We start from the raw sequence: 20,298 nt of genomic DNA, 5'->3' as shown, positions 1-20,298 counted from the left end.
TCGGTCGCACTCAGCTCGTTTCGGCCGCGCTCGGTTTTTTTTTGGCCACGCTCAACGCGGTTCCGCTGCAGTCAGCTCGTTCGGCCACACTTGGCTCGGTTCAGCCACACACAATTCTGTTTGATCACGCTTGGTTCTGTTTGGCCATTGCTTGGCTCGGTTCGGCTGTACTTGGTTCTGTTCAGCTGTGCTCGGCTGGCCCATGTCGTCCTGGGCAGGGGTGGCGCTGGCCCTGGGTGTCCTGCCTGCTCAAACAGCAGCAGCCAGCTTGCCATCGTGGTGGGTTTGACAACACTTAAAAGCTCATCGTATTTCATGTTTTGTTTGATTTCTGTCCCCGATACTCCCTGCCTGCCTTCCTCCTTCAGAGTCAGAGCTGCTGATGCCTCGCTGGTCCCTCACCCGCACGCCGAATTGTCTGAGCCCAGTTTAAATACTGAGGCTGATCCTTCTGCTTTACTCTTTGCAGATTGCTTTGAGAATACGTGTACGGTTTGTGGGCACACAGTTACGCTGCAGTCTAAGGCGTCGTAGCATTATTTTTATACATCTGACATCAATTTAAACTGCAAAGCAGTAACCTGAAAACCTGATGTAACTTTGGAAACAGGTAAGCTTCATGATTGACTTGTGTACAAGTAGTATAGTTACCTGTTGTAGAAGTTTCATGCAATATTTATCTTTCTTGGCAGGGAAGAGCTTTACAGGTGAGCCAGAATGTTGAGGATTACGAGGAAATACTCAGTGAACGTATTGAACTCATCAAGTTTGTGCAATGAGGTAAACTTTTTCCCAAATATTGATATTCCCTCTGTGAGCAGAAGAAATACTCGGGCTACTCTGAGTAAACACTCTTGCTTTGGTAACTCTTTTAAAAGTTGGTATCTAAACAGAACACATAATTTGGTGTTGGAACTGGACTTCATGTAAATCAGGATGTGGAGGCTGAATTTGTAACTTTTACTGTATTTCCCAAATGATATTGAAGTTGGACTTGGTGATGGTGATACCATCTTCATGCTTCTGATTCCAAGCAGCCTGTATCTTAATCTTATTTAGTAACAATATCAGTTCCTGTATGTATTTTTTTACTTTAGTTTTCTACAACTAGCAAAAATGTATCCACAGACTAATTATTTATAATGATAACTATTCTATGTTTTTTGGTTTTATTTTTCCTTATAAGCACATGTATTTCAGGAAGACAAAACTGAGAGTTTTAAGTGTGACCCAGCAAAACTGTCGTCTAAGAAACTACAGTTCTCCACCAGGTAAAAGGGTAAAATTATTTTCTTAGTAGTAGGGATTACTCTAAAAGTCAGAAAGAATACTTTATAAATTGTGTTTTGTTTTGTTCTTTTGGTCATGATTTATAGAGTTTGGTGTAAAAGTGCAAAAAGAGCGGTTAAATAGTTCAGGACAGAGGGATGATCTGTTGATGGTGAAGGAGTGTTTGCTTAACTATTGCTGAATTCTGTTGGGCCTATCAAAGATAAGCTAAAGCACTAGGAAACTGAGTTCATGAAACACAGCTTACACAGCCTAAGTAACTGAATTATGAATTAGTTTCCTAAGAATTTAGCTTGGCAGTTTGTTTTACAACTAAATAGGCTATGAGAGAGGAAATGAAAATAGGAATTTAAAACTCTTCAATCCCATGTTTTCTTAACCAAGGTCAGTTTACATTTTCTCCCTGAGCATTATGCTGTCTGGCTTCAGTATTTAAAGGAGAAATTATTTTTGAAGTTTGTTATCTACTAACCAGTTCAGATGAATGTCAGTGTTGTAGTTGCCTGGAAGTGTGGCACATTTTGTTTTTGTTTTCTGCAGTGTAAGATTTTACTGTGCTGATACTTTTCTGTGTTAGCTTTTCCTTATTTTTTCAAAGTTACAAGTATTTTGAAGAGTTTCTCTTTTTTTAAGAGAGAGAGATAGTTATTGAAAACCAAGCGCATATCTTTAGAAATTTGAGGTGGTAGAGATTATGGATTGTTGTGAGTTGTGGCTGTGGATTTTTTTTTAATAAGCTTTTTAGGAATTTTTGGAGTATATTTAGTTTTGTTAAAATCTACCATTTCTACATTGGGGTTGATTTAACCAATTGTTTCCTTTTTTTGTTTTGTTTTTTTTTTTTTTAATCTCCAGGAGAAGTTAAGTCTCTGCGTTCTGTCATAAATCCTCATATATCCAGGTATGCGATGCTAGCTTATTTTTTGGATTTAACTGATGGAGCAATTGGTGTGATGAAAAGTCTTGGGCCGTTTTGCTGTGCCTGTTACATGTGTAGAACATGCATGTTCTAAATCAAAGTTAGGACTTCCTTGCTTTTACCACTCTGACGCTTCAATATCACAGAATCACAGAATAACCAGGTTGGAAGAGACCCACCAGATCATCAAGTCCAACCGTTCCTATCAAACACTAAACCATATCCCTCAGCACCTCGTCCACCCGTGCCTTAAACACCTCCAGGGAAGGTGACTCAACCACCTCCCTGGGCAGCCTGTTCCAGTGCCCAATGACCCTTTCTGTAAAGAATTTTTTCCTAACGTCTAGCCTAAACCTCCCCTGGCGGAGCTTGAGGCCATTCCCTCTCGTCCTGTCCCCTGTCACTTGGGAGAAGAGGCCAGCACCCTCCTCTCCACAACGTCCTTTCAGGTAGTTGTAGAGAGCAATGAGGTCACCCCTCAGCCTCCTCTTCTCCAGGCTAAACAACCCCAGCTCTCTCAGCCGCTCCTCATAAGGCCTGTTCTCCAGCCCTTTCACCAGCTTTGTTGCTCTTCTCTGGACTTGCTCCAGAGCCTCAACATCCTTCTTATGGTGAGGGGCCCAGAACTGAACACAGTATTCGAGGAGTGGTCTCACCAGTGCCGAGTACAGAGGGAGGACAACCTCCCTGGACCTGCTGGTCACGCCGTTTCTGATACAAGCCAAGATGCCATTGGCCTTCTTGGCCACCTGGGCACACTGCTGGCTCATATTCAGTCGGCTGTCAACCAACACCCCCAGGTCCCTCTCCTCCAGGCAGCTTTCTAGACAGACTTCTCCTAGTCTGTAGCACTGCACAGGGTTGTTGTGCCCCAAGTGCAGGACCCGGCATTTGGCCTTGTTAAACCTCATGCCATTGGACTCTGCCCAGCGGTCCAGCCTGTTCAGATCCCTTTGCAGAGCCTCCCGACCCTCCAGCAGATGGACACTTCCACCCAGCTTAGTGTCGTCCATAAACTTGCTAAGGGTGCCCTCGATGCCTTCATCCAGATCATTGATGAAGACATTGAACAGGGCTGGACCCAGCACTGAGCCCTGGGGAACCCCACTTGTCACTGGCCTCCAGCTGGATTTCACACCGTTTACCACCACTCTCTGGGCCCGGCCATCCAACCAGTTTTCCACCCAGGAGAGTGTGCACCTGTCCAGGCCAGAGGCTGACAGTTTCCTAAGCAGAATGCTGTCAGAAACTGTGTCAAAGGCTTTGCTGAAGTCCAGGAAGACCACATCCACAGCCTTTCCCTCATCCAGCAGCCGAGTCACTTTGTCATAGAAGGCAATCAGGTTAGTCTGGCAAGACCTGCCTTTTGTGAACCCATGTTGACTGGGCCTGATCACCCGGTTCTCTTGCATGTGCTTCATGATCGCACTCAAGATCACCTGCTCCATGACTTTCCCTGGCACTGAGGTCAGACTGACAGGCCTGTAGTTTCCTGGGTCCTCCCTGCGACCCTTTTTGTAGATGGGCACAACATCAGCCAGCCTCCAGTCCAGTGGGACTTCCCCAGTCTTCCAGGACTGTTGGAAGATAGAACAGTTGGTGTCAGAGAGGTCTTGGATTGTCTCGTTTGCATCATCAGAACCCAAACCTGGTTCTTAGGGAAGCACCAAATCCGTGGTAATTGCTGGGTGCTGAATAATGGAGAAGGGATGTCTTGGCAACTAGACCACCACTGTGGGCAGGGCTCTATACTTTGCGTTCATAGGAGCGTTCAGTCATGTTAGATCAGGGGCTTTCTAGTGAGGTCAAGGTAATTAGGGGCTGAGCTGCCAAAGGAATGGCTTGGGGATGAAATTCCTTTGGCAGAGTGCTTCTGTCCCAAGGGTAAAGTCAGTTTGCATTAATAGTGAATAAGGGGGCTGATCACAAGCCTGGGATGCAGATGCACAGAGCTAGGGAAGTGGTTTTGGAATTACTGGAAAGGTACTTCAGAAAGGAAGAGTTGGCTGAATAGACTCAAGGACAGTTTCATGGGAACTGGGAACTTGGAACCTGGATGATAGATTCAGGGTATAAATGTGATGGATTATTTCAGGCACCCGGGATTAGGGATTGGGATGGATGAGACAGTGGAGGGGCTCCTGTCTGGAACTGGAGAACAGATGGGTGAGGATGAGGCCAAGAAGTGGCCTTTCTCTCAAGTGAAGTGTAGAACAATGTTCCAAAACTCTTCAGTATTGAAGAAGGCCAAATGCCGGGTCCTGCACTTGGGGCACAACAACCCTATGCAGTGCTACAGACTAGGAGATGTCTGTCTAGAAAGCTGCCTGGAGGAGAGGGACCTGGGGGTGTTGGTTGACAGCGACTGAACATGAGCCAGCAGTGTGCCCAGGTGGCCAAGAAGGCCAATGGCATCTTGGCTTGTATCAGAAACGGCGTGACCAGCAGGTCCAGGGAGGTTGTCCTCCCTCTGTACTCGGCACTGGTGAGACCGCTCCTCGAATATTGTGTTCAGTTCTCACCATAAGAAGGATGTTGAGGCTCTGGAGAGAGTCCAGAGAAGAGCAACAAAGCTGGTGAAAGGGCTGGAGAACAGGCCTTATGAGGAGTGGCTGAGAGAGCTGGGGTTGTTTAGCCTGGAGAAGAGGAGGCTGAGGGGTGACCTCATTGCTCTCTACAACTACCTGAAAGGACGTTGTAGAGAGGAGGGTGCTGGCCTCTTCTCCCAAGTGACAGGGGACAGGACAAGAGGGAATGGCCTCAAGCTCCGCCAGGGGAGGTTTAGGCTAGACGTTAGGAAAAAATTCTTTACAGAAAGGGTCATTGGGCACTGGAACAGGCTGCCCAGGGAGGTGGTTGAGTCACCTTCCCTGGAGGTGTTTAAGGCACGGGTGGACGAGGTGCTGAGGGATATGGTTTAGTGTTTGATAGGAACGGTTGGACTTGATGATCTGGTGGGTCTCTTCCAACCTGGTTATTCTGTGATTCTGTGATTCTGTGAAGCTCCTGAGTGCTCTGAACTCTCAAGATTTGAAGGAAATCCACCATTTCAATACTAACATACTTCAGTATCAGAATGTACACTGTATCACATATGCAACAGGAAAAATGTTATTTGTCTGGTATGCTATTCTCTGTGAATATTAGTTGTTTATGTAAATAAGAATATCACTGAATAAAAAAAATAACTATAATAAAAGTAACATTTTCACTTTATGCAGAATCCGCAACATTGGCATTATGGCCCACATTGATGCAGGGAAAACTACGACAACAGAGAGAATGCTCTATTATTCTGGATACATAAGAACACTTGGAGGTTAGAAATACTTCCTGTATTTCGGTAGCTTTTAGAGATTTAATAATACACAATAACATGCAGTGCAGTTAGGGGTTGCTGTTGGAATACTTAACATAGTAGCCAGGTGTTCCAAAGTTGTGCTGCAGTATAATGAAATTTTAATGCGCATTCTATTATGTTCTGAGGCAGTTGTAGGACAGCATTGGTTTGTATTTTTGTTTTACTTTTAGCCTACCATGATTTGTTTAACATTTAATTGGAGGTTATCCTTGTTGTACTTGTTGCTCACTGACCAATCTGGTAAAGCTATTTCTTCAGTTCTCTTTTGACCTGTAAAACCACCAGATTAACAAAAAGTAATCATTTCTTTTGAAAGCCATAGTACAGGAAGAATTCCTTGCTTCCACAACTTTCACAGAATTCTTCAAGATTGAAAGGATAACAGCAGCCTCCATTTGTGCAGCTTTTGTCCTTTTAAATTTAGTTCCCTGTTCTCTGCTGTGTTTGAGAAGGTTATAAGATGCTAGGCTTCTGGAGCAGTTGAACATAGTGGTCTGCTTGTTTAAAAATATGGAAGTGCTTCTCTTTTTATTCAAGAAAAAAAAACAACCCACAAGGAAAACTCAGTCTCTGTTTTGGTTTTTTGGTGTGGTTTTTGTTTTTACTTAAGTTTAGTTTTAATGTATTTTCCTTTTAATCACTAAATTTTAATGAGTCACATTCGATATAATGAGTACAGGCAGGTTTTTAAAACTGTAGTTTGTTCATGATTTTGATATTTGCTTTAGTTTTGAAGTTTCTCGTGGTGTTACTAGGATTTAGAACCAGAAAAAGCAACTTACAGAGCATTTGTTCTCTGGAAAGGGAACCTGGGTAAATTAGCTAACTATATATTTTATGAAAAATTCTGGTTTTCGTAGCTTATACGTTTATTAAAAGGGACAGTATTTCCAAATCTCTCTTAGCATCTGTATTTCAAGACAATTTCAGTTTTTGATTTATTACATGCCTGACTGTAATCCTGCTTCCTATTCACAGATGTTGATGATGGGGACACAGTGACAGATTTTATGGTACAGGAGCGAGAACGTGGTATTACCATTCAGTCTGCTGCTGTTACATTTGACTGGAAAGACTACAGGATCAATCTGATTGACACACCTGGTACTACACTTTGGCAGTACTCACATTATTAGGGGAGAGTAGATGAGGTGGGGTTTTGCGGAATGAAAGTTTCAAATATGGTGCAATATGTAATTGGTTTAATGGTGTTAGTAATAGAGGGTTTCTTAAAGTGAGCTATTTCCACACAGTTCTGTGATTGCAATGTAACAGCCTTGTGTGTTTCAAGGACTGATAGCTGTGCTTCTCTGCAAGTGAAGACAGAGTTGTTTTAATGTGATTTCAAAAGAAAAAAAATAAGAAATTGTACTGACCTGTTGATGTTGAATTAAAATAGTGTAAAAGGAAGATTGTTTTTTAGGTCATGTGGACTTTACAGTGGAAGTTGAGCGTTGTTTGAGAGTCCTGGATGGAGCAGTAGCGGTGTTTGATGCTTCAGCTGGTGTTGAGGTAAAAATAACTGGTAGATTTTTTTTTTTTGTCTAATGGCTTAAATCAGACTGAAATAATAATAATAGTACAGAGATGTTGCTCTGTATTTTCTCTTATGATGCTTAGCTCAAAATACAGCTTCAGGAAGCTGAGCATTTAATTTCAATCCAGCAGCATATCGGAATTACCATGACAATAAGGGGCAAGGAAGTGGGCTTCCCATTAGAGTTGGGGGGGTGGAGGCTGTTGTTTTGTTGCTGTCCTTGCAAACCTTGATTGAGGTGAATACTTCTGGCTAGCTCAAGCAGTGGAAAGAAATTAATATTGGTTAGTTTTGCATTTTCAGATTTCATGTAGAAAAGGAGTAATTTCCAGCCAGAATTTTTCCCTCCCTGATGTCCTATTTAACATTCCCTTTAGTGCAGAAAAGGTGGAGGCAGGCTGGGATTTGACTTTATAGCATGAGATGTTTGAGTATTTCAATCCTGTGGAGAAGTTACATGTTCTGAAATCACTGTGTACCATGGGTCATAACTTTTTGCTAAATGAAGGATGAGAGGACTCTTAATCAGTGTGTATCACTTTATTTAGCTTGCTTTTGGAGAGTATTTAGGTGCTATCACATATTAACCTGAACCGAGTAACCCATTCCCAACAACAGAACAATTAGATCTGCTTGTGTTTTTTCTAAAAATGTGTAGGAAATTCTGGCATTATTTCCATGTACTGTCAGGAGATTATTTCTTTTCTGAACTGATTTTCATATATACCTGTTTTAAATTTCAAATAAAAATGCATGTCATAAATGGCTCAGCAGTACGCAAATTATTAGCAAACCCACATTGTCTACATTGCTGAGCGTTTTCTGTATGTATCCCCTGTAATGCTCAGTTTCTTTCCGTGATCCCTTTCCCATATGCTTGCATGCCCTGAGTGAAGGGTGTGGAGTGTTGACAGCTGAAAGGAGAGACAAGACTGTGGTATTCAGATATGTGCTGTGAGATACAGGATGGTCGTAACATGTTCAGCACAGTTCCCTTCTGTAATCTGAACTTAGTCCCTCAGTGGTGTTGGGGAGCAAGTAGTTCAGCTGTCAGCACTGATGTTGCTCTTCTGTCTTTTGCTTTAGGCCCAAACCCTGACAGTGTGGAAACAAGCGGACAAACATCAGATACCACGAATTTGCTTTCTGAACAAGATGGACAAATACAGGGCAAGGTATTTAGGCAGTTATTTTAGTCAGTGCTGAAAACCTTGTAAGAGAGTGTACCTAAGCAATTTAAGCTTTTCTGTTAAGCACAGAGCAAGCCAATTATGTTAGTACTTACTATATACATCTTTGATTATGAAGATGCATATTTTTGTGTAATTGTAGTAGTAATTTTTGCAGTAAACAAGGATTGGTAAACCTATGTTACTGTATCATTAAGTTTTGTGTAACTTAGTATCTGTTGTTTTAATAGTTTTACATATGCTGTTGAGAGTATGAAACAAAAGTTGAAGACAAAACCTTTGCTTTTACAGGTAAGCTTAGTAAGTAAATGTTTATTTGGTTTCTTTTGAATGGAACTACTTACTTTATTTTTTGCAGTTCTCTAAAAATCTCCATTCTACTTGCAGTTGCCCATTGGGGAAGCCAAGACCTTCCGAGGACTGGTTGATGTTGTGACTATGGAACAAATGATTTGGAAATCTTCTTCTGATTCGGATGATGGAAAAAATTTTGAACAAAAGTCACTGCTGGAGGTTGATGATCCCAACCTGTTCCAAGAAGTCCAGGATGCCAGAAATAACTTAATAGAACAAGTAAAGTTCTAAAGTAAATACATAATATATTTAAAACTGTTATTTAGAACAGGAGAAAAAATAGTTCGAAAGGGACTTCTAGAGGTATCTGTTGCAGTGACCAGCTCAAAACAGGACTAACTTCAGCATTACCTCAGGATGCTCAGGCCTGGTTCGTTTGAGTTTTTCAAGTCTTTAAGGGTGGAGATTGCCATCTGCCTAGGCAGCCTGTCCCAGTGCTTGATCATCCTCATAGTGAAACACTTATTTTTGTCTAATGGGAATGTTGTGACCTGTGGCAGTGCTGCTTGTCCTTTCCTTGTGTACCTATGGGAAGAATCCATCTCTGTTTTCCCTGAAGCAGACCCCACTATCCCCACCACTTCAAGTAGTAAAAGAGAGCATTTGCGTCCTCCCTTAGACACTCCAACTTTGCCAAACCCATTTCTTTGCCCTCCACCTGCACTGCAATGACCTTAGTGGTTTTCCACTGGATTTCCCTCAGCTTGTGGGTCTCTTTTGCAATGGGGAACCTAAAAGCAGAAAGTGTTTTAGATGCAGCTTCAAAAGTGCAAGGCAGAGGGTACTAACCACTTGTCCGGATCCCTGGCTGTGCTCTTGCTGATGCAGCCCAGTATGCAGTTAGCTTTTGTCACTGGAAGAGGACACTTCTGACTCACAGTCACTTGGCAGCAGGACCCTCTGGTTAACTTGTGCAGGGCTGTTTCCTAGCTAGCTGATCCCCACTGTGTATCAGTGCATGGATTTGTTCTGTCCCAGGTGCAAGACTCTGCATTTATTCTTATTGAGGTAATTTAATACTTTCTTCACTTCCTTTGCCTTTGTCTTAGATGCCTAGTGCATATTGGAAATGTTAGTATGTGATGGCAAAACATGGTGAATATAGAGGCCTGGACTCCTTGGCTGTACAGTATTTTTGTAAAATGGAAATAACTCCCTGCCTTATTAAATAGGAGACTGAAGAAAGCAGACACCAGGTTTAAGTTGGCTAACTTGGTATCTTGTACTGCTCAGATGCCAAAAGATACTTGGGATATTAACATGAGGCCTGGCAGGTATGACCTAGAGTCTACAGGATGTCCATACTCTTCTGGAGTAGCAGCTAGAAGTTGGGTGGGATGTTGCAGGCTGGTCAAAATGGCACTGAATACTGTATTAGGAGCAGCTGAAGCCCACCATAAATCTTTTCCCAGATCCATCAAAAAAACCCATGGGAGAGATGAGAAATAACAGTATAAATATTTCATTAACATAATTTGTTATAACGTGAAGCTAAGATAGATAATAGAAACTTGATCTACTTTATACCAGGTTTTGCACATTTGGCAGTTTAGAGGAGATGAAGAATTAAGTAAACTGCCTGTTGAGCAGTGCTGAACATTTGAAATAGTTTGCCCAGAATGTTTTCCTTCTTCCCTCATCTGGCTTTTTAAGGTTTCACATTACTTTGTACAGTTTATATATTGGAAGCATTGATTTTACTTGAAACTCCAGTCTTCTCTCCAAGTAAAAAGGTTTCTTTTTTTTCCCAATGTTCTGTTTGCTTTTATACGACTTGAAAGTGTAGCAGTGATTATGTTTGATTGCATACTTTTGTAAGTAAAAATACGGGAGGTTAACAAGTTTATCTTGGATACCTGTCCTTTTTGAGGGAAGGGCTGCCCTCCAAACATCTTTGAATAACGTTGTGCAGGTACATAAACTGATGATGCTAGGTTTTGAGTTTCCTTTGAAACATCGGAATCGGAGAGATATATTTTATGTTCCTCAGAGTTCAGTAAAACACATACATAATCTTGGTTTTCAAATGTCCAGGTTTTAAATGGCAAAATTACTACTCAGCCTCTTATCTTAAGAAATGTATTGTCGCATAGAGAGCTTTGTAAGAACAGTGTTGGATTTTATTCATTTGGTTTCTGGGCCCTTCCTGAGGCAGGAAGGGGTGGACCATTACTGTGATAATTGAGATAACCTTGTGTTTGTGAAATATTTTTTAATGTTTTCTATACTCTTTATCAGAAACACTGTAAAATTTAGTAGTTTCAGTACTGACCATCTTGCATGCTTTGCTGTCACGAATCCTTTCCTTCGTCTTTCATGTTTTAACCGTTAGCTTGATTAGACTTCTAATTGCTCATCAATGATTCGTTTCGATATTGTTCAGTTGCTGTCGTAGCCACTAGAGGGGGCAAAGCGCCTTCCTGCATGTGGGGAGGCGAGGTATCTGCGAGATGGGGTTCCAAGAGTCGTTGATTTATTTGTCAAGCTGAGTGGTACGTTTGAAAACACAGATGAGCTCTTGGACCACAAGCCTTTGCTGTGAATAAGTTCATAATGCCCTGAAGGCTTGTCCTTTTTTTCCAGTGGTGTCTCTGTTGGCTCACAAAGGTCACTTGCAGCTTAATTCAGACTTCACCTTGTTTGCAGATCTGAAATACATTCAGTTACACCCTTCCTGACTATCACTGTATGGCTGCACGTATTTTTCAGTTTCAGGGAGAAGTATAAGCATTCTCTGTCCCCCCGATGTTTCACCTAACAGCAGCTTTATGAGTTGATTTTTTTCCCCCCTCTGGCCTTCCTTGAAACCTTAATTTCCTGTGGCTTGGGTTTATGATTTCTGATGTCTTGAAAGGCTCTGTTTAGCTATATTTCCTAAAGCTTTGTGACTTGTCTGTGAAACTTCTATGTGCTAAATAATAAAGAGCTGTTTTGTTGAAGGTTGCAGATCTGGATGATGAATTTGCTGAACTGGTTCTAGGAGAATATAGTGAAAATTTTGACTTAATACCAGCAAACAAGGTAATTTTTACATTTCATTATTTATAAGCAAGATTTTGCTAGCTGTTGTTTTGAAGGGATGAGATTTTCCATTCGGTACATGCAGATTATGATTTTGCAGATAAGCATTTTTTTATCCACAAAAAAGTCACGTTAGCTTTTCTAATGAAATTACACTACTGTGAACTCAGGACAAAGTATATTCAAGTTTATTACGACTTTATACAATGCTGCACTAATAGATTCTCAAACATAGAATCATAGAATCACCAGGTTGGAAAGGACCTCTTGGATCATCGAGTCCAATCATTCCTATCAGCCAAGAAACCATGCCCCTCAGCACCTCATGCACCCGTCTTTTAAACACCTCCAGGGAAGGTGACTCAACCACCTCCCTGGGCAGCCTGTTTCAGTGCCCAATGACCCTTTCTGTGAAAATTTTTTTCCTAATGTCCAGCCTAAACCTCCACTGACGGAGCTTGAGGCCATTCCCTCTCATCGAGTCCCCTGTCACTTGGGAGAAAAGGCCAGATCCCTCCTTTCCACAACCTTCTTTCAGGTAGTTGCAGAGAGCAATGAGGTCTCCCCTCAGCCTTCTCTTCTCCAGGCTAAACAACCCCAGCTCTCTCAGCCGTTCCTCGTAAGGCCTGTTCTCCAGCCCCTTCACCAACTTTGTTGCTCTTCTCTGGACTCACTCCAGAGCCTCAACATCCTTCTTGTGGTGAGGGGCCCAGAACTGAACACAGGATTTGAGGTGCGGTCTCACCAGTGCCGAGTACAGAGGGAGAATAACCTCCCTGGACCTGCTGATCACGCCATTTCTGATACAAGCCAAGATGCCATTGGCCTTCTTGGCCACCTGGGCCACTGCTGGCTCATGTTCAGTCGCTGTCAACCAACACGCCCAGGTCTTTCTCCTCCAGGCAGCTTTCCAGCCACTTTTCCCCTAGTCTGTAGCTCTGCATAGGGTTGTTGTGCCCCAGGTGCAGGACCCGGAATTTGGCTAGGCGTAACTTCAAAAGTAGAGTACCTTTGCTCAGGAGGGTTTTAGGCTGCTGCAAATGTGATGACAGCAAGGTGATTGGAATTTCTAGGTAGAATCAGTGCAGTTTGTATCCAGGCTGCTTACTCTTACTAACTGAAGTGGCATCTCAACTGCTTTGAGTTGGTTGGGTTTTCAGACACTGTATATTGGAAGTGGTGAAGTGCAACATTCTGAATTAAAAGGACTGTTAGTTAAAGAACAACTGTAGATCTGCATGAAGCGTTTAAAAGTCTTAAAAGCAGTATCTTGTGTTTTAGCATCTAAGTGTTTGGCTGTATGGTTTGGAGCTCACTAAAATCAGTTTAGATGATTGATGTTATATTTGCAGTCATATATAACTTTTGGGTATTTGTTATAAATATTGGATAGCTGGAATGCAATTGAAGGCTAAATTGTAGTTCATGCGTTAATACAAAATAATTCTTTTTTGCAGTTACAGTCTGCTATCCGTAGAGTCACGCTAGCTCAGAAAGCAGTACCTGTGCTCTGTGGCAGTGCAGTGAAGAACAAAGGAGTGCAACCACTGCTGGATGCTATTGTGATGTACTTGCCTGCACCTAATGAGCGCTCGTATGAATTTCTGTAAGTACAAGGAGAAAAGGAGGGTTAGGAAAAAAAGAAAAATCAGTAGGAAAGCATAAAAGGAGAAAATGAAGATTATCAACAAAGCATATCCTACTGGAGCTGGAACTGCTTACATTAATATTTTTTTTGTATGTATTGTGATTTTTAAAAATATTATGATGTTAATAGAGGCATAAAAAATGCATTGCTTCTTAAATGAGAGGAAATGTAAGTAAATATTAGATAATCCTGCAGGTATACTTTTTGTTGTGCTTTTTGTTTTGCAGACAGTGGTACAAGGATGATCTGTGTGCCCTAGCGTTTAAAGTCCTCCATGATAAATGTCGTGGACCACTTGTTTTTGTTCGTGCTTACTCAGGTTCACTGAAACCTCAATCAGCTGTATATAATATTAACAAAAGTTGCACGTGAGTAAGATAAAGGTGTGGTTTAGTGTAGCATTAAAATGTCTTTTAATGTACTGACTAATGAAAGAATTTCATTTTCAGGGAGAGAGTGAGCCGTCTGCTCCTGCCATTTGCTGATCAGCAAATTGAAATCCCATCACTGATGGCTGGCAACATTGCCCTTACTGTTGGATTAAAACAAGTAATAGAAAATACTGTTTCTATAAGGGAGCTTGTTTCATTAATGTGCTTTGTACTTCTATGGTATTGTATCTCAGATGTGTTCTTGATTATTGTGACATATGTAAACTTCCTTTATTTGAAGTACATGTGCATGTACTTCCTCCTAAAATAGAATACTACAATGTGCAAAAAGTCAGTAATTGGCCTGGGAATTGGAGTGCTGATTACACCAAGAGGACTGAAAACTGAAGGTGTGTTTTAGTAGAGTTCTGAGCTTGTATTTATATTGTAACCTTTAAAATACAATGTAGGGCCATGGAGAGACCTCCAATGGGGAAGAAGAATGATGTTCCAAAGAAGTTAGCCAAAAGCAAGCATTTAACTTAAGCTCAGATAAGTTAGTTTCATGCTTGCTTCTTTTAGTTTACTGACTTACTATCTGAACAGGCTGCATAGATTTCATTTGCACAGGTTTTCTAAAATGTAACTGAATTTGACATGCCTAAGCAAATTTTCATTTACCAATACTGTTCTTTGTGGCATTGTATCTTGACTGGTAAGTGAGGTTTAAAATGCAGTGAACCGGACAGAAAATTCTTAGTCTAAATTTGAGCACAGTTTTTCCTCTTCCAGGTAGTTTTAGTTATTTGAAGACAGAAGTTAAAGTAGTTGTTTATAAATAAGTAAATAAGTGGAGTTAAGCATGAGCGATTTTAAGAAGAGAAATGGTCAGGGTTTGTGGTTTTTGTTCTTGGTATAATATCCCTTCCTCTCCCTCTCCTGTGTCGTGGGTGTTCATCTCTAGAGTGCCACAGGAGATACCATAGTGTCATCAAAGGCTTCAGCAGCAGCAGCAGCACGCCGAGCTGGAAGGGATGCTGGGGGAGAGAAGAGGTCTGCCAGTGACATAGAGAGCCTTCTGCTGGCAGGTGTTGAGATCCCTGACCCTGTCTTCTTCTGTACAATTGAGCCTCCTTCGATGGCCAAACAACAAGGTACAACCTAGCTACCTGTGAATAAGATAAGATATTCTACAAATTAGATATTCAACCATAACCATATTCTCTCCTATGTAAGCAACAATGCTCATCCCCAATCCATGACTGGTTGATAGAAATGAGTTGCACAAATTTCTCAATTGTGATATAATAAGGCCCTTTTTGGTGTTTTGCATAGATGATATGTTTTAGATTGTGGCGATTCAGTAGGCTTTACTATCACAATGTCAAGCAGTACCAGTAGTAGTATTTTTCTAGTTCTTGTGTCTAGAAAAGCAGTAGTTCTTGATTTTGAAAGAAGAGATGGAGGCACTTCCATTTCCTATTCTCATGCTCAGTTTTGCTGCAGTCTTGCTGGTGTGCCGTACTAGTGTCCTGAGTACAAACTACCTTGAAATGTAGGGTTTTTTTGAGTCAGCAGGAGCAGTTTTGCTCCATGTTGTGAAATTTTCATTTAGCAAGACTTTTGCGTGTCTAGTTTGGGTTCACTTTTGCAGCGTGACTTTTAGTCTTACTGCCTTTCCCAAGAATCTGTACAAGAAAACTTGGTTCCATTTGACTCTTTGGAAATAAGTACTTCAAACTCTGTATGTTCAAAAAGTGGAGCTTGGTTGGGGGTAAAGGGAAGGAGGGACAAATACCAGTAGTGTGTGATGGAAGGGAGCAGGCAGGATACAGATTTAGAGCAACAGATCTGCAGGCTGGGCCACTGCATTGTAAGGTATTCCTGGTTTGGAGGGTGGTTGGATGTTTTGTATTGGGGGTTTTTTTTGTTTGTTTGTTGTTGTTTTTTTTTCCCCAGACTGTAGATAAATGCATTCTCAGCTCTGAATTTATAATTCTGTAGCTGCTTCTCTGTAGCTGCTATCCTCAGCACATTCACATAATGGTGAATAAAAAAAAAATTGCATTTGAACCTTTTCATATTGAACTCATCTTGAAATATTGAGACAAATCATATGAGAGTTAGTTGATAATTTTTCTTACCTGTGAAAAGGGAACAATACTTTTCACTGACTCAATGAAGTACTTGCAGGTTCCATTCTGTCTCCTTACAAGTACAAAATATAACTCTGAAAATAGTATTTTTATTAATTAAAGCACTCTGTAGTGTGCTGTTAATTTGTTGGAGAGAATCAGAAGTTGCAAGTTGATTTTAATTTGAGCTGACTTTGTTTGCCAGAATCTATGCTTCTCTAGGGTCCTCTTGATTCCTTCTAACAACAAGATTTAACTTCAGGAGGAAAAGTGATCCTTAGATTTTCATTCTGATTCTCAAATCACTGAAGTCTCTTTAGATACAATGTTTGATATTTATGTACAGACTTGGATAATGCATTGAGCTGCCTTCAACGTGAAGATCCAAGTTTAAAAGTGAAACTAGATCCTGAAACAGGACAAGTAAGTTGAATTTTCTGTTTCTCACCTAACCAGGCTTGATTTTAGAACTGTCAAGACCACCCTCCAGTTAATGCATTTGTATTATCGAGATTTTCTTGAATAAAAAGGGACTTTCTAAATGTTCATATTGTATATGTACAAAATTCTGTGCATCTAACTAAAATGGAGACTTGTGCTTTATAGAGTAGAGGAAGTCATCTGGTGCTTTGCTTGTTTTTGATGTGTCCATTTAAGAAACACAGAAGTCCTCTGTAACATAATGCAAGATGCCCTTTTTTTACAGTAGTCACCGTAGTGGTAATTGCCTTCCTATTTACATGGTGTTTATGCCAGATGACCTAAAGTAGTTCTGTTTCCTCTCGAGGCTCCTTAGAATTTGCAATATTTCTGAGAAACTACTAGGAGCATGGAAGTCCTTGTTTAACAGTTTGCATGAAAACCTGAGTTTTGCCTGTTTTCCCTTTTGTCTCATAACTCTCTTCTTACTAGACTATTCTTTGTGGCATGGGAGAACTACACATAGAGATCATTCATGACCGAATCAAACGTGAATATGGAATTGAGACTTATTTGGGGCCTCTTCAAATAGCATACAGAGAAACCATCCTAAATGCTGCCCAAGCTACAGGTAAAATGAGTGAACAGTAGGAACATCTTGTTTCTGGTTTTGTAACTTGATTTACTTTAAATGATCTTATGTGTAACTTTCAGATGAATCTTATGTATTAGTTTTTCTCCAAATCATTGTTTCACCTTTTTTTTACCCCCTGCAGATATACTGGACAAAACAGTAGGAGATAAACGACACTTTGTCACAACAGAGTTAGAGGTGAGGCCCATGTCAGGGGGGAGAGCAACAACAAAACCCATCATCGAGTATGCTGCAGGTGTCATTGAAATGCTACCCAAAGAACTCCAAGGTGCTATAGAAAATGGAATCACGAATTCATGCATTCAAGGTAAAAGAAGTACTGTAAGAGCTATACTGGTTGGTCTAACATTTTTGTATATGTATCTAGGAAGAAAAAACCCTTGGTAGCTTGAAAACTAAAGGTAATACATACTAATATTGGATGCAAAGGGAAATTCTGAAGTTTTCTTAACTACAAACATTCCCAAGCACTCCTTTCCCTATGCCAGGAATGGAAGTCAGCATGATTTTGATTTTAAGGTTGATTGCTTCTCAGTCACTCACCAGTGAGCTTGGGGTTCTTCTGGTTTGCTTTTAAGTCTAGTATAAGATATAAGGCACTTATTTGATGACATCACGTAAACCACAGTGATGTGACAGAAGTTTCTTCAGAGGCCGGTGTGTACACACCACACTGATATTGGAGTTGCTGATTTTTTTTTCAAATGTGTTAAATCCATGAAAGTATAGAATAAAAAGCCTTACCTAATTGCAAACTATAGGCTTCTAAGGACTAAAAGCATCCTTCACATTTAATTAAAAACAGGAGGTATTTAAAAACTTGTGGCCAAAGAACTCTTCTTTACAGTAAAATTAACACACAGTGGATTGATAAATGAGAATTGCTTTAGAAGCATTTGCAGGAGGTGTTTTTTTACATATTGCTTTGTTGATTTGGAAAGCCATCTCTCATCTTTGGCTGCAGAATGAGTCTTGGCTCTGTATGCTTTCTTCACAATCCCTGAAGAGACTTTAGAGCTATAGCATCTGCAGGCTAAAGCTCACGGGATTAAATGCTTTGGAGAAAAAAAGTGGATCTGACCATATGTTCTACAGGAGAAAGGCGATGTGGTTTTTCTCAGATATGGTTTTTCTCAGATGTGGTTCAGGCGTCCCATCTAGTCTAATAAAATTTTTGGTCTGGTCGAGTCCTGGGCTGGAGGCAGATCACCTGCCTAGGTGATCAACTCAACATAGTTCGTCCCTCATGGAATTGAATTACCCCTGCAATTTTGCTGGTGGGTTAATATGAGCCTTTGCTATGATCGCTTTGTGTTGAAAATACAGAAGATAGTCTGGTGCAAGAGAAGATTTCACTACTTTTTCAAGTGAGCCCTTGTTTCAGTGCACAAGTTTTAGATATTATCACGTATTAAAAAAAAAAAACACCTTCATTTTTGGGAATGGTTATGGTTAGTGTACTTTCAGGAACTTCTGGTTCTAAAAATTGTCTGTGCTTTTGGTAAAACGAGTAAGGAAGTGTGGTTCTGCATCCTTTGTCTCTTAGCAAAGCTAGGTAATGGCAAAACCACAAAATAATGAACAAGTCTGGTAACCCTCTTGAGGGGAGGAAGGGGAAGGAGATGGGAAAGTGAGAAGCTCCAAATTAATAAACTTCTTTCCACGTGTTTTAATATTCTGAAAAACAAATGTGCTTTTTTCTTTTTCTTCTTAGGACCTTTGCTTGGATTCCCAGTTCAAGACATAGATGTAACAGTGCAGTCACTGACAGTGCATCCTGACACCTCCCACACGATGGTATCAGCCTGCGTCTCCCGTTGCATGCAAAAGGTACACTGAAACTCTAAGCTGCCACAGATCACAGTGGCATGATGTACTACTGGGAAGATGCATGGGTATCAATCAATACCTGGTAATTTGACAGTGGCCCTTGGTTGGGACTGAATAGCTTCTGGAAGTAGAGAATTTGAGGGGCAGTGTTAGCTTGAGTTACGCAAGTGCTTATTGTCAGTTTTCTGGGGAAAAAAGAAATCAACATAATTCTTCTTCTCATTGCTGTAGGCTTTAAAAAAAGCTGGTATACAAATACTGGAGCCCCTGATGAACCTAGAAATCACAGTAAGTGAAGATCATCTCAGTGCAGCACTTGCTGACCTTGCACAGCGGAGAGGAAGTATTCAGGAAATCCAGAGTCGTCAAGATAATAGAGTTGTAATTGCAGTTGTTCCACTAGCAGAAACGATGGTATGTGATTATCTTAAAATTGGTAAAAACATTAATCTGATCTCTTTATATATGCTTAAAAATAGTTCAATTTTCCTGTTGTTTATGGATAAGTAAGTTTGGAATGGATGTCTTTTACTGCATTTTGGTTTTGTGCATGATTCAGATGGTTAAACCAGCATGTTTTCAACTAAATACTTCTAAAACAGGTTTTTACATGTGTATTATTAGGTTGACTGATGCATGTATTGCACTTTTAATACAGTAATATTAAAAAATTAATTTGCTAGTGTGTTGTAGCATACTTCTGACTTTCTGCCTCTGTGACTTAAGCAGCTTACCTTCCTTTTATCCTAAACTGAGTGATGTGTTCTCCATTTTGTTCAGGGCTACTCAACAGTTTTGCGTTCTCTAACATCAGGCTCAGCAACCTTCACTTTGGAACTTGCTAGTTATCAAGCCCTGAACAGTCAAGAGCAAAGTGCACTACTTCAGAGGAGGATGGGCTTGGTCTGATCACTTTACGCCATAAGACAGTAAATGTATTTCCTGTCCTTCCCGTTAAATATTTTCAGGAGCCTATTTATGTACTCCAGTATATTCTTCTGGGACCAGCTGGTTGTGGAAAATAATGAAATAACAGCTGTATAAGGAGACTCTGCTTTTAACCATCCAAGGGAAGGTTAAAGAAACCGTGTTCTGGCACAGCCTTGTAACTACAAAGCAGCCAAACAAGAGATGCAACCACAAGCTGGCACTTTACTAATTCTGATCTTGCAGATACCCACAATGAGAAGTGATGCAAATCCTCTTCATAGGAATGAGCGCTAAGTGCAGCAAGCACCAATAGGACTCTTTCTTACTTTAGTAAGAAAAGTTTGCAAAGGTCATCTGTAAATGAAATAACTTTACTGCTTTGGTAGTATGTATCTTGATTTGTTTTCAGCTAAATAAAAGAATATGGTTAATAAGCATTTAAACTGTACATAAGTATTGCTTCCAGTATTGTTGGAAACTAATTTTAATCAGAATTCAGGACTGGGTGTAACTTCTACCTGAGTTTGCTTTAGCAAATAAGTGGAACGAATGCTTCTGCAAATTGAGTAAGATCCCATTTGCAATTCCCCACTTACACAGAAAAGCAGCAGATGATAAGATACTCTGAAATAAAAAG

General features: G+C 40.7%; 1 protein-coding gene across 2 annotated transcripts; it reads left to right on the top strand.

Moving 5' to 3' along the window:
* The first annotated feature begins 515 nt into the window (after positions 1–515).
* On the top strand, positions 516–20,295 carry GFM2 (GTP dependent ribosome recycling factor mitochondrial 2). 2 transcript variants are annotated; one of them, XM_069881133.1, is made up of 21 exons: positions 529–610; positions 693–780; positions 1,187–1,271; positions 2,146–2,191; positions 5,431–5,528; positions 6,549–6,674; positions 6,994–7,082; positions 8,194–8,282; positions 8,528–8,588; positions 8,685–8,870; positions 11,592–11,672; positions 13,130–13,278; positions 13,548–13,688; positions 13,770–13,869; positions 14,656–14,845; positions 16,173–16,249; positions 16,739–16,877; positions 17,023–17,208; positions 18,616–18,731; positions 18,963–19,145; positions 19,512–20,295. In XM_069881133.1, the coding sequence occupies exons 2-21, from the start codon at positions 718–720 to the stop codon at positions 19,638–19,640; spliced, it is 2,334 nt and encodes a 777-aa protein (XP_069737234.1). In that variant the 5' UTR covers positions 529–610; positions 693–717; the 3' UTR covers positions 19,641–20,295. The 2 variants fall into 2 exon arrangements, with proteins under 2 accessions (XP_069737232.1, XP_069737234.1); XM_069881131.1 differs by having other exon boundaries at positions 516–780.
* The last annotated feature ends 3 nt before the right edge of the window (positions 20,296–20,298 follow it).

This window comes from Phaenicophaeus curvirostris, chromosome Z (genome assembly GCF_032191515.1).
Source record: "Phaenicophaeus curvirostris isolate KB17595 chromosome Z, BPBGC_Pcur_1.0, whole genome shotgun sequence".
Classification (NCBI taxonomy): Eukaryota; Metazoa; Chordata; class Aves; order Cuculiformes; family Cuculidae; genus Phaenicophaeus; species Phaenicophaeus curvirostris.
Note: the sequence above shows the minus strand (reverse complement) of the source record. Positions and strands in the feature narration are given on the sequence as shown.